This window comes from Halichoeres trimaculatus, unplaced genomic scaffold (assembly GCF_033239565.1).
Source record: "Halichoeres trimaculatus isolate MK-OKI-2021-1 unplaced genomic scaffold, fHalTri1.1 fHalTri1_scaffold_5, whole genome shotgun sequence".
NCBI lineage: Eukaryota > Metazoa > Chordata > Actinopteri > Labriformes > Labridae > Halichoeres > Halichoeres trimaculatus.
Window position 1 is genome coordinate 9,438,967 of NW_027437183.1, and position 12,905 is coordinate 9,451,871.

Consider the following 12,905-nt stretch of genomic DNA (forward strand, 5'->3'; position numbering starts at 1 on the left):
AAAAGACTTGACATAATGGCATGCTCTGTTTTGAAAGCCTTTTGTTAGTTTTCTTTCCAAGAAACTGATTTTGATGAAACATGAGCTTGTTTTATGATCAGAATGTCACCAAAAATGTCTGAAAGCTTTGCAACAAGACGAAAAAAATAAGAAAAGAGATGAAAAAACTACTTTGAAGCACGTGGTGTCGTCGCCATGTGCTGGACTCAAAAACTATTCCCATCCACTCCAGAAAAAGGGGGTGTGGCACTCTGCGGGCCCACGGGCCACTCTCTTTCTCTCCCTTTTTGCTGTGATGGAGTGGTTACATAACATCATCCACCGTCCAGCCAATAGGTAGCCCAAGTCTGACACAATCATCTCACTGAGCTGCCGTGCACGTGCATGTGTTTTAGCTGGTGGTGGGGGGGACGCCTGCATGCGTGTCTCTCTTTCTGTGTCTCCACGCCCCCCATCCTTCATCCCAGTCCTCCCATAGGTTCGGTTCAAAGGTAACAGAGCGACCGGGGGCTCTATAAAGATCCACTTTGTTCCCTCTGCCTCTTTGCTCGTTTCATTTCTTCGGTTAGTCTCTTTTCCTTCAACAAACGCCAAAATGCCCAGCAGGAGGAAGAAGAACAAGCGCCGCATGAGGAGGTTGGTAAGTGGTGGCGCGCGCACTTTCATCACCACTGCACGATCAAAAATTAAATCTCTACGACTTAATATGAAGAAAACACGAATTTAAGCTAATGGGGGCAATTTTAGATTGAAAATGTTGCTAAAATTGATCACGTGGATTTTTTTCCTTTCCTCGGTGATAATTTAAAAGTCAGTGCGCCTCTTCTGCGTTTATTCTAAAGACTAAACCTTGTTTTGGTTCGCTGAACCCGCAGCGTCGAGTAACAAAGATGGGAGCGATGAGGAAGGCTTGTATTTGTGCCTGATCTTCATGCATAACAAGTGCTTCGACCAAATTCTGAAGCTAAACCCAAAAATACAATATACAATTACAATATACGTGTAAAAAAAAGGAAAAAATGGAATGTTTTGATTCTTTAATTGTACATTTGATCTCATCAGATTGTGTGATGTTAATTATCTTTAATTAGCGATGGCCACGATTTGATGCTGCTTTTTTTTCACGTGCAGAAGGAAAGGAGCGCTCCAAGCACCGTGCGTAAAACCACGCGTAAAAGCAAAGCTGGATCGAAAATATCCAAACAAACCAAATGCACGGGAAAAGATTCGTTAGGAATAACCGATTGAATTGCTTTATCGAAATAATTAATCAGTTGCAAAAGTAAAGGACTCCACGTGCTTCTGGCTCCACTCCAGGTTAGTACAGACAAATAAACTTGGCAGAAGTCCCGCGCGCCTCGTGCGTTCTCAGCTCGCTCTGCAGGAGCTGGAGACCCAAGTTTGGTGATCATTTCATGGTTTTATGTTTATTAAGCGACCAAAAAAGTATATATCGACCAAAATTTCAAACATATGTCTGCTTTGTAAACTTCGTTATGCTGATGCAGCAGCCATTCTGTGATGATTGACATGTGTGGCCCCACCCCCTTCTCCCCCCTGCCCACTTCTCTTAGGTAACTTGGACAAATGTACTCCTGAACATTCAGTGCCCAGAAGCAGTGGGTGTGGCAAAGAAGGGGAGGGGTCAATCCTGAGTGAAAAAGTCACAGGGAGACTCCAATTTCTCAGGGGGCAAAGGTCACTTCATCACCAAGCACTGCTTTCCATTAATCCTTCTTCAGTCATAAACTAATCGTTCCAGACCTTTCCGAAGGGTCTAATTTCAGCTTTCTTAAGCCCACCCCTCCAGTGTTTGCTCTCATGGAGTTTGTTGCATTCTTCCTCATCCACCTCATCCCCCTCTTTTAGCCTGTCCCTGGCTGGCTGGTCCCTGACTTTCAGCACCACAAAGCTGTATTTGGTAGTGTCTGACTGGACTAGGGGAAATTGCCAGATAGGGGTCTGCACAATCTCTCAGATTCTCTCCGTCTGTAAGTGACAGATAAGCATGACTTAAAGCTTTCTGTTATCACTCATTCCCTTTAGAGATATGAGCGCACAGGAAGGAACAGAGCTTCTGGTCACTTGAAGAAGCTGGAAGCTCCTGTCTGGCACCACAAACACTGAGTGCCAAAGACAGAAGGCCTCTTTAATAGAAAAAATATGTTTAATGGAGAGTTTTCTGAGAGTGGAGGATCTGTGAGGTTGTTTTGACGGCAGCTAGGTGGATAGACACCAAAATATCCACACACACGCCTCGTTGGGGTACAGCGCTGTGAATGCCGAACTGGCTGCCAGCCGAACAAAAGCATTTTCAGGGAGTGATTGTAACCTGATTATAACCTGATTATAATGTGATTAGGCCTACTGTCTGGCCCACTGGACACCCAGCAGAGCTGCTGACTCGTACGGTTTCCGTTCCCGCTTCACCACACCTGTCAGGACCGCTCCGATTCAACTAATTAGCTCCCATTATCTAACTAGCTTTTTTTTTTTTTTCTTTCGCTGGGTCCAATCCCAGTTACCCAGCCCCACCCTCCACTGGTCTGCTGTCCTAAAACCTCAATCAAAAGCCAGAGGGGGTTTTGTTCAGGGCTGAAAAACATGTTGCATCTGGCTGGTGTGGCATGCGCGGTATTCCTGCAGACAGAGAGGTGTTAGAATGAGCCCCAGACTGACAACAACATGATCTGAACAATACGAGGGTCCCAAACTTGTTTAAAACTATGAAAAGCTTAAATAAAAGTTTAAAAGGTGCCCTTAGTTGTGATTTATGAAGTTATACCATACTAAGTTATTTGTGAAGTTTCCAATAGTTAGAATCAAGTCTTTTTCTACATGACAGCTTCAACGTCAAGATAAAACATAAAAAAAACCTCAAAAAGCAACTCCCACAGTGAAAAGAAGGCAACATTCATTAACCCCCATCATCTTTTGCTTGTCCCCCCTGCAGCAGGCCCAGAGGAGAGCCCTCGAAGAGCAACACGCACTGAACCCCCCAGCAAAAGCGAGCCCAGGGATTGCAGTGTGTGCGCCCCCTGCAGCTACTCCAAAGAAAGTGGTTAAAAAACCAGAACCAGCACCAGCTCCAGTTAAGATCCAGGAGCCTGTTCCCATCGCTGTCCCCATTGTGGAGACACCTGTAGTAGAACCAAAACCAGAACCAGAACCAGTCATCACAGAGCCTGTTGTAGAGCCCGTCCCGGTCAAGGTACCCGAGCCTGAACCTGTGGTGGTGGAACAGATTCCTGCAGAAGTCGAGGCTGAAGTTGAAGTTGAAGTCCCGGCACCGGTGGTTGAAGAAGAACCAGTTGTTGAGACTCCACCAGCACCTGCAGCAGAAGAAGAACCCAGTGTGGTCGAAGCTGAGGTCGAACCTATCATTCCTGAAACAGAACCAGAGGCTGAGGTAAGAAGTGCTTCGTTTTGGATGGATGATAGAGAATTTGTTTCAGAGAGGTGAAAGTGTGCTGTCTTTGTGAGTTAACCCTGGTTAAACATGGACTTCCTGATTAGAAATACTTTGATTATAAGCTCCTCAAGCTTTTAGAAGATCAGTACATGTGCTCCAAAATCTCTGCCATCTTTAGGGGCTTGGAAAGAAAAAGGTTGCATGGACCATCATTGGATCAGGGGAAGTCCTTTGTGAGAAGATCTGGAAGGTTCATTTCTGCAGGAATTTAAAGAAGTGGGTTTTTTTTACCTTCCTGTAAATAGGATGTATGTGTAAGAGTGATTCTCTCTGCCACATGGCGTGTGCGCTGTGGTGAGATTCTTATGGGAGAAAGGAGGCAGACATGGTGGGGGTGGGAGGCGCAGGGAACAACGTGTTCCATTTAGAGGAGAGGAGGAAAGATTGGAGGCTATACCATTGGAGGATTGAGAGAAGCCTCCAGATAATTGTCCTCTTTAAGACATGCATCCTTCTATGAGCCATTTATTTTCTCTGATAGTTATTTTCTTCTTGATGAGGCTAATTGGAATATGAATGCATGAGTTTGTTTCCAGAATACTTGTCTTTTTTTGCTGCAGTAATTGCATAATGAGTTTTGAAAGCTTTGTTGACTTTGCACCTTTCAAAGAACATTAGCTTTTAATTTGGTTTTGAGTTTAGGGGATAAAAGAAATGGTGGAAATGATTTTCAGCTTTGATGTTACATTGTTGTATCTTCACTAAAAGTGCAGCAGTTATTGAAAATATCTTTACATTTTTGTGTGTTAAAAATCATAGCCACACATCTTTGTTCATCATACATGTAGGCATGGTGTGCACACTTTGGGAACAGAATGTTCTGTTCCAGGCAGGAGACTACAGGCCATGTGCAGACTCACACACACACACACACACTCTACACACTGCACATACATGTACGTCCGTGTGGGGCAACCCAGTGTACATATGTGTGGAAATGCACACACACACAAACACACATGCACACATATTCATGGTCATTGCTCCCTGTGAGTGAGTGTTGACCACATATGGTGACATGTTTGTTGGTCACATTTTGTGAGCTTGCATGCTGCACAGGACTCAGGGTGTAAGAGGAGACATGATGTGTGGATACTTGGGATGAGTTTACTTCTGAGTTATCCCGTGGAGGATTCGTTTGAGGATGTGGTTGTAACCTTTAGATGTTATGCTCCAGCCCATAAAGTGATACAGGACCAATAAAAGAAGTTCCTATTGGAGGTGGCAGCCGATCACTGTATGGCTCTCGAGCTGTGGCAGTATCCACCTCCTCCCCTCCTCCCCTCCTTTGTCCATTACTCCCACCTTCGCTCCCTCCCTCCTTGATTCCCTCTCTCCCTCGCTGACGCTACGCCACCTTTCATTTTCCTCCCTTATTGCTTCTTCTGCTCCTTCACTGCTTGCAGATGTGCCAGACTCTGCTCAGACGCTCACAAACACAGATGCCCTTTTTTTGCAAAGCTGCACTTTAGTCTGCATTGGATGTTGCTGCAAACACACGCAGCAGAGACAGAAGTTACTTGGAGATATTTTACACAGTTACTAGAAAGAGTTTGCCACATGTCAGGCTGGCGTTAGAGTGAGAGTTGGATGTCAGTCGGATGTTAGTTGATAGGTTATCAGAGGAATCAAAGCAGGCATAGATGGGGCTCGTGTTCAGCTGGCTTTGGGGCCAAAAAGAGGCGGTCCCTCCGCTTCTGGCTGTTACCACGGAGACTCAGGTGAGTGCAAAACCCACCACCCAAATCCACCCAAACTGGCTTAGTGTGGTTTATGTTTCTGTGGGAGTGGGTGTGTCTCCCACTCAGGCTGAACATTTTGTACCAGCTTGCTCCGGTTCCCCCCTCCTTTCCTCATTCCCTCATCATTCTCCCTTTTCACCCTTCCGCGCCCCCACCACCTCTTCTTCATTTCCTTTCTCCTTTCCCTCCTCCCTCCTCCTCCCTTCTCCTCCTCCTCCTTTCTTCTCCTCTGATCCTGGGGTTTCTGTGTGTACTCTGCACATGCACTTGTTCATCCATCACCGGCTCTTTGCTGGGAGTGCTGGGAGCAGAAAGGAAGGGGGTGGAGGTCTAAGTTTGGACATGGGGGGTACATGCGTGTGTTTTCTTTGTGTATCTGTGTGTAGTTGTGTGGTTTAGCCTTTGGTATTTGGTGTGCTGAAGAGGCGATTACAGACAGCTGTCACAACCTTTTAAAAGTTTGTGACAAACCCACAGTGATGGCATGACTCTGGTCACGTTAGCAGTTAGGTAACAATGAAAGCGCGACAGATTTGTATTTTCTTTAAATGCATTTGTTTTGATAGCATGAAATAGAAAAAAGTGGGTGAAAAAAGTGATGTAAAGTGATATTTTTAACATTTTGGGACTTGGTTTGGAAGTGTTATCACCTCGTGGCAAAGCATGTGGACACCCCACCCCCATCTCCTTAGTGTTCCACCTTCCTCTACAAATATGCACCCACATGAAGCTCACCCCCTCCCACATTTCCTGACCTTTTTTTTTTTTTAAGTGTTTCCTCTTTCCTTAATTTGGAGATGCCTCATGCAACATTTTCTGTCTGCGTTCCATTCAAACTGGGTTATTTCCCAAAAAGCTAAGATTTGAAATTTATTCCCTTAACTCTGAATTCTATGTTTTTAAAGAGCACATGTAAGAGTTTGTGTTCTTTCTACAACAAAGACACTCTTGCCTTGCCTGTACATCATGTCCCTCACTCAGTGTCAAAAAGAGCTGCTCCTAGATCAGCTCTCCTTTGTGCCGTGTTTGTCTCTCAGTGCAGCTGTTACAGCTCGACCTGTACACAGATCAGATTTGTACACAGTGTTCTGCTGCTGGGACAGTCAGGAGGGGGGCGTGTAGTCTTAATGTACACGTGTATATGTGTGTGAGCGTCTGTGTTTTCCTGTAAAGCAAGCGACAACATATAGAAACCCCCCTCTTCCCTCCTCCTCCTCCTCCTCCTCCTCCTCCTTTCCCCTATATCATCCCCACCTCAGGCTATAGCTGGAGCCAGAGTGTGTATTTACCCCTCTTTACCATGCGCACATTTCTGCCCACTTTAGCTTTTATCTTCAGAAAAGTTGTTAAACCCCCCAGAGGACGGGATTCTTTAGCTGCTGTTGAACGTATAGAAAGAGGTGGAGCTGGTGGAGTAAGAGGACGGTAAACACGAGAGTTTGCTCTCTATTATATTCAAATGCACTTTAACCTGTTCATGAGGGGGAGCCGACTTGTCCTACATGGAAGACCGGCTGGAGCGAGACAGTCTGAATAATTCACCATCAGACTGTTATGATTTACAACATTTATGTGATGCCACTTTGGCTCAACACACTTGGATGCACACTGGGTGGCGCCAGTGTCTATTTGGTGGTAAAACTGCAAAAACAATCAACTTCTGCTGTTATCTCCTGGACAAAAGTGTCTGAAAAGTGTTAATCTCACAAGATTGTATCACTGAAAGTAAAAAAGTGAAAGATTTCATTGTTTTGATTGGTGTGGGCTGTTAAATTTAGTACCTGATGACGGAGGTGGTTTTATGAGGAGAGAAACAGGCGTACCAGCCTCCCCCTTACGCAATTGGTTGTTACATTTCCCAAAGGATGTATAATTTTCCTCTCCATCTCCTAAGCTGCACTCAAAAACACTATAAGACTAAATGTGTTTGTGTGTGTGTGAATGCATAACGCTCTTATTTTGGAAACCTTTTCTGGATCCTGCAAAGACTCTTATTTTCAGACACCCTGGAGTCATCACGGCAGGAGTTTGGCTGAAAAAGTGTTAGAGTGTAGAAGTTTATTCAGCTCAAAAGAGATTTTATTAGATTAAAATCCTGCACATACTTGTTTTTTAAATGTTTTATGCGTATTTAAAAGATCTCTTTCTTCTTTTTCACAGATCACACCCCCAGCCCAGGTCCCTGTAGAGGCTCTTGCTGAGACAGAGGTAAAAGAAACTTGCATGTTTTTTCCACACAAACACAGAACAAAATGTCAAAGTTTGAAGGAGTTTAACTCAACATGAGAGCATTTAAGTGAAATCTGCTCCTATTTTTGTCAGAATATCCAGCAGTGTCGTGTCTGTTCTGTTGACATTAAGTCAAAATCAATCAATAGTGTGACTGTTAGTTGGCCACTAAAGCTAACCATGAAGTCCTTATGTAAAGTATTAAACAATTCATGTATTCAGTACAACACTGAGGTCACTCACAGTTTCCACTCTGCTTTTATAACTTTCCTGCCGCACTAACTGGACAAAAGATAATCCTCTCTATAGAAAAGTGTTTCAAAAAGTTTCTGTTACTCAAGCCTCACACCTTACAAATAACCACTTTCTGCTTCAGACCGCGCTTTCTTACGTAACACTGGTCTCACATCACAACTAGCTCACTTCTCCAAATGTTTCCAGGAGAAAAAGAACAGACACAAAGACAGGTGTTTGGATTAGTTTTCATGAACTCTTACTGAAAAACACATTTTTAGAGTTTTAGGGACAGCTCATCAACTTCTCAAAACAGCTGAATAAGCTGTTTGGTATTGGCCAATTGGAGGAGATCTGGCAAATCTCTCATGGGTGCAACCCACATGTCACGCGACACTTAAGTCCTACTTTAATATTATACTTCCTTTCAGCAGACTGTCTGCTACAATTTGGTTTGTACAATAATTTGTTACCTGACAGCGTTGAAAATTAGGCTGATCCAGTACATATTTCATATTCCAGATCTTAGTATCCAGAATATTGCCAGGATCTGGATCATACTTTTACATCTGTCAGAAATTTTTGTGACCTTGTCTTGTATTGATTTGCAAAAAAAAATCAAACAATTTATGGTGGAGTTATTTACACATATGGTGAAAATGGCAATATCTCACAATGATAAAGAATCCTTTACAAAATCCTGGGTCCAGATGGTGATCTGGATCACCTCCATAATTTAATCACTTCTTCTTTATCCCATTTCAAACATTTCCTGAAAGTTTCATCTGTTTGTTACTTTTTGAGTTATTATGTTCTCAGACAAACAAACAAACAAACTAACAGACAAATGGTCCCAAAAACATAACCTCCCTGGAGGAGGTCACAAAAAAGAATTTTGCTACAAGAAGTCATTTACTAAGCACAAATGTCTTTGTATTTTGTGCTAGGTTTAGTTTAAAAGTTCCCAAGAAGTAACTGAAATAGAATTTGAAAAGTGTTTTTATTCTTTGTTCTCCAGATCGTGACAGAGACGACGGTTATTGCCACAGAGATCGAACAGGTAGGTCTCACCAGGGGTTCTTCTGGCTCAGTTTTTGTCCATATTGTTGCCAATGAGACCAAAACCACTGACATATCAATATCGGAGTTTCTGTTAAGTAACAGTGGGAAGTTTTCACAGAGGGTTTATGGTTTAAATTGATGTTTAAGCCTTATTAGAGATGCTAATCCCATGATAGATAATACACAAGTGCACGGCAAAAAACTGAAATCTTATCAAGTTTTTTTGTCTTATTTTAAGTAAAAGTGTCTAGTTATACTTGATATGAGCCACGTTTGACTGGTTAGTCCTGAAAAAATGTCCTGTTTCAAGTTATTTAGAGGCAAAAATTAGGTCTCGATTGCTGTAATAAGTAAAAAAAACTTAGGCCATTCTGGATTAAGAAAAATTTGCTTGAAACTAGAAAAATGACTTAATAAAAGTAACTTTTCTCTTGTTCTATTGACAGATTTTTTTTACTTTTAACAAGCAATTCAGACCTCATTTTTGTCTCTGAATAACTTGAAATAAGACATTTTTCTGGACTGGAAAAAGACATTTTCTACTGAAAATAAAACAAAAACACTTGATAAGATTTTTTTTTGCAGTAGTTATCTCAGCACGGAACAAAAAATAAGAGCTGAGTAGACAATGGTTCCATTCTGTACATGGAAATATTAAATTATTAATTAACATGAAGCTATACTGATTAAGTTGTGCAAATTTGGTGCACGGTCAACAGTGAAAAGTAACTTTGATCCTTTTAAAAAAAAAAAAAAAAATCTACTATCTTATAATATCTAATAGTTATTGGGAAATTTTCCATTTTGAATTTGGTTTGATTTAGAAATCTAAGCTGAATCAGTCAGTAATCTTTTCTTTTGTTGCATGTTGCATGGTTTGCTTAACATGTGCCGTGTTTGCATGTGCAGACGCTTGATGTCTGCGAGCCAGAGACTGAAGCCGTGGCTGAGGCCTTGGCAGAGGAGGTCGCAGTCATCGAGAGCGAGGTGGAGGCGGCCGTCACAGAAGAAGCCCCTGCACCAGAGCCCGTACCTGAAGTGACTGAAGCAGCAGCAGAGGTGGAGGAAGAAGAAGCGCCCGTTGTTGATGAAGAGGTCACAGAAACAGTAGAGGAGATCATCGAGGTGACGCCTGAGCCAGTCGAGATCGCCGTCTGTACTGCGCCTCCACCTGAGGACGAGGCTGAAGACGTAGAAGTGTTGGCTGAAGAAGACGCACCTGTGCCTGAAGAGCCTGTTGCATTGACAGAGGTGCAGCACTGATTCAGACACCTCCTTCTTTTTCTCTTCAGATCTTTTTTCCTCTTCACCTTGGATCTTTGAATGTCTCATCTGTGTGCAGTGTGTGGTGTTCACTCTTCACTGTTTCGTATTACCAACTTGGTTCTTTTTAAAACAATACATTTCAATGGAAAAAGATCTGATTTTGTTTGAGCTTCTTAATTTTCTTCTTCTCCTTTTTCTTTTTGTTTGATTACTGTCTCTTTTTTTATATTTTTTCCTCTGAAAACATAACAACAAAATCTAATAACATACTTGTTTGTTTGATTTAGGATGCTCCTGTCCCAGCTGAGGAAATCCCTGAGGTAACATCAACTTTTATTGAAATCTGTCTTATCTATCCAAAAATAGCAGCATTAATGAAATTGGATTGGAACTTTATGCTAAAAGATGTCCATTTCTCTTGTCTCACCAGGTGCCCGTCACCCTCCCAGAGGCTCCGGTTGAAGAGGCAGAAGCCCCCGCACCTGAAATAGTTGAGGTAAAAGCCCAAGTTTGATCAGAAGCTTCAGAGGATGATGTTCATCATTTCTTTAATCTTCTTTCATGTGGGCTGTTGTGAGGAAAATCTCTCTGATCTTGCTTTCTTTGTGTCTCTCCAGGCTCCTGCTGCAGTTCAGGAAATCCCTGAGAGCTTTGTTGACGACTTTGTTGTGACAGAATCTGCATCAGCAGTGGAGGTCGCCATCGCCGAGTCTGCTGCTGTAGAGCCGGTGAGAAAAAACGACAGTTCAAACTAAAGCATCTCAACATTTCACTAAAGGGCTGTAAAAACTATCAGTTATTCTCGTCTCTCTTTGTTTAGGTGATTGAGGAAGTGGCTGAAACTCCCATCGTCCAATCAGAAACTTTGGATGTGACGCCCGCTGAGCCTGAGCCCGTTGTGGCCCCTGCAGAGGAAATCATCATTGTGAGTCACTTTTCACAGCCTGGTTCATTTTTTTGTAGATTTGTTTCACTTCTCATCAACTTTGTTTCCTCTCTACAAGTTCTAAAAAATAATCTGTGTGTTACGTCTCTTATTAACTTTCTCTCTGCGTTTTTTTTTCCAGGATACCGCCATCGGACAGAAGTGTTTGGAAGTGATGGCAGAAGAGTTCAAGACAGAAATCTGTGAGATGCCGTGTCAGATTCAGGCGGCTGTGGAGTCAGTTCAGCTCAATGCAACAGTAAGAAAACTGAATAAGCGTTCATATAGGAGTGGGACGTGTTAGTTTACAGAGCACTAATCTGATCTGATGTGTTGCTTCCTGTGCAGGAGATGAAAGTGGAAACAGCCCTGAATGGACACATGGTTCCAGAGGTTTCCATTGAGAGCTAAATACATCTCAATCAGCTTGGAAGAACTTTATGTTTTTGTAAGTTTCTCATTCAGTCTTTCATAGCTCCATTTTGACTGTAAAACTTTAAATGTCTTACGTGATCTCTTCTTCTCTGTCTCTTTCAGATTCCCCTTTGGTCATTTGGACGACTCAAAGTTTCACAGGGAGTTACCCAGCAGACCTTTTTTTAATTTTTTGTAGAGCTTACGACAGAACTGCCAGGAAATTGAAGGGACATCCACACTCTGAAGTGCCTTTCCGGCCCTCGTTCCTGTCAAAACAGCAAACCAGATGTCAAAATGCCAAAAAGGCAGCAGAACAGACTGTTGTTATTGGTATGCGGAAATGAAAACAAACATACTTTGATTCATTTTTCGGTATTTGTCCCCAAAAGCACGCACGGTGAATTTGCATCAGGGGTGGAAGCAGGCGAGCTCGAGAGATGAGGATTCCTAAGACAAAACAAACGGCAGTGCCTGAAACTTTTTGTCACGTCCCGTCTCCCCAGAACATCTGCTTTCACTCTGCAAACACTCACTGCATGTAAAAACTTAAGAACCGCTGAACGTGGCTCTGGTTTGTACCTGAGCCGCAGTTTACAAAAGCGGGCGGGAACACTTGTTCTGTTCATTTTTTTGTTTCACATTTCAAACTCACTGATCGTCCTCTCCGGGCCCTTTTCACTCTCAGAGACACATCTGCAAACTTTTCCCTCGCCTCCTTTTCTGTCCCCTCCTCTGTCTTCCTCACTGTTTCTAATAAGTGCCGATTCTAAGCTTTGCGTGATGCTCAAAAGCATCCTGGAGCTTTAAAGTTGTTCGATTTCATGGCCATCAGTGCTGGAGAACGACAGCTGGAGGGGATGAGTGGAGGACTTGTTTTTTTTCTGTTTCTTTTCACTTTCTCCTTTTTTTAATTTGTTTTGTATAGACTGCATGATGTGATACAGTTTTGTGTTCAAAGTCTGTGCTCTGGAGGGGAAATGAAATGCGAGCTGGTCGGGAGTATCACTGTTGGGCAGGGCTGTTGATGGGCCGACTTGATCCACCTTTGAAATAAAGCTGTAACTCATCATGATGCAGGAGTGTTTGATTTACTGTCTGTCACGCTGAAACCAAGAACAACACGTTGAGGATTTCAGTCTTTTTCAGATGAAACAAATGAAGAAGAAGAATGAAGACTATTCATACCATTTTTTGTTTGGTTATGATGATGCATTTTTTCTTATTTCCAATTCTGCATCCGACCAAAAATACCCCTCAACAGTCACTGAAAACATAGCTAACCTTTTTTGGCAGTATTCTAAAAATATTCAATTTTTACTTCTTCTGTAGACAGTATATCAACAGAAACAGCTTCCTTTTCTAGTCAAAGACAGGTCTTATCAAAGAAACAAAGAGTACATTTCCTAACCTGGAGCACTGTCCAGTCCGGGTTGTATGAAGGTTTTTAGCTGCTGTGTTAGTCAGACTGAGACTTTTGAAGCCAAAGACTCAGTATTTCTACGGGTGAAAAAGTGGCTGTGGCTCAGTGGTAGAGTGGGTTTCCTGATCCAGAGATTGG

General features: G+C 42.7%; 1 protein-coding gene across 2 annotated transcripts; it reads left to right on the top strand.

Annotated features, from left to right (window-relative positions):
• The first annotated feature begins 434 nt into the window (after positions 1-434).
• Positions 435-12,385, top strand: LOC141790594 (uncharacterized). 2 transcript variants are annotated; one of them, XM_074670585.1, is made up of 12 exons: positions 435-640; positions 2,954-3,409; positions 7,375-7,422; positions 8,696-8,737; positions 9,649-9,990; positions 10,293-10,325; positions 10,436-10,501; positions 10,623-10,733; positions 10,826-10,930; positions 11,073-11,189; positions 11,279-11,378; positions 11,468-12,385. In XM_074670585.1, exons 1-11 carry the CDS (start codon positions 596-598, stop codon positions 11,339-11,341), a joined length of 1,428 nt encoding a protein of 475 aa, XP_074526686.1. In that variant the 5' UTR covers positions 435-595; the 3' UTR covers positions 11,342-11,378; positions 11,468-12,385. The 2 variants fall into 2 exon arrangements, with proteins under 2 accessions (XP_074526686.1, XP_074526687.1); XM_074670586.1 differs by lacking the exons at positions 435-640; positions 2,954-3,409 and adding an exon at positions 4,839-5,193.
• Positions 12,386-12,905: the final 520 nt, after the last annotated feature.

Excerpts from the sequence above, each read along its gene's own strand:
- LOC141790594 (XM_074670585.1), top strand. The coding sequence starts at position 596 with ATGCCCAGCAGGAGGAAGAAGAACAAGCGCCGCATGAGGAGGTTG. Across the intron at positions 9,991-10,292 it reads AGCCTGTTGCATTGACAGAG|GATGCTCCTGTCCCAGCTGA; the intron begins GTGCAGCACTGA and ends TGTTTGATTTAG. Across the intron at positions 10,931-11,072 it reads CTGCAGAGGAAATCATCATT|GATACCGCCATCGGACAGAA; the intron begins GTGAGTCACTTT and ends TTTTTTTTCCAG.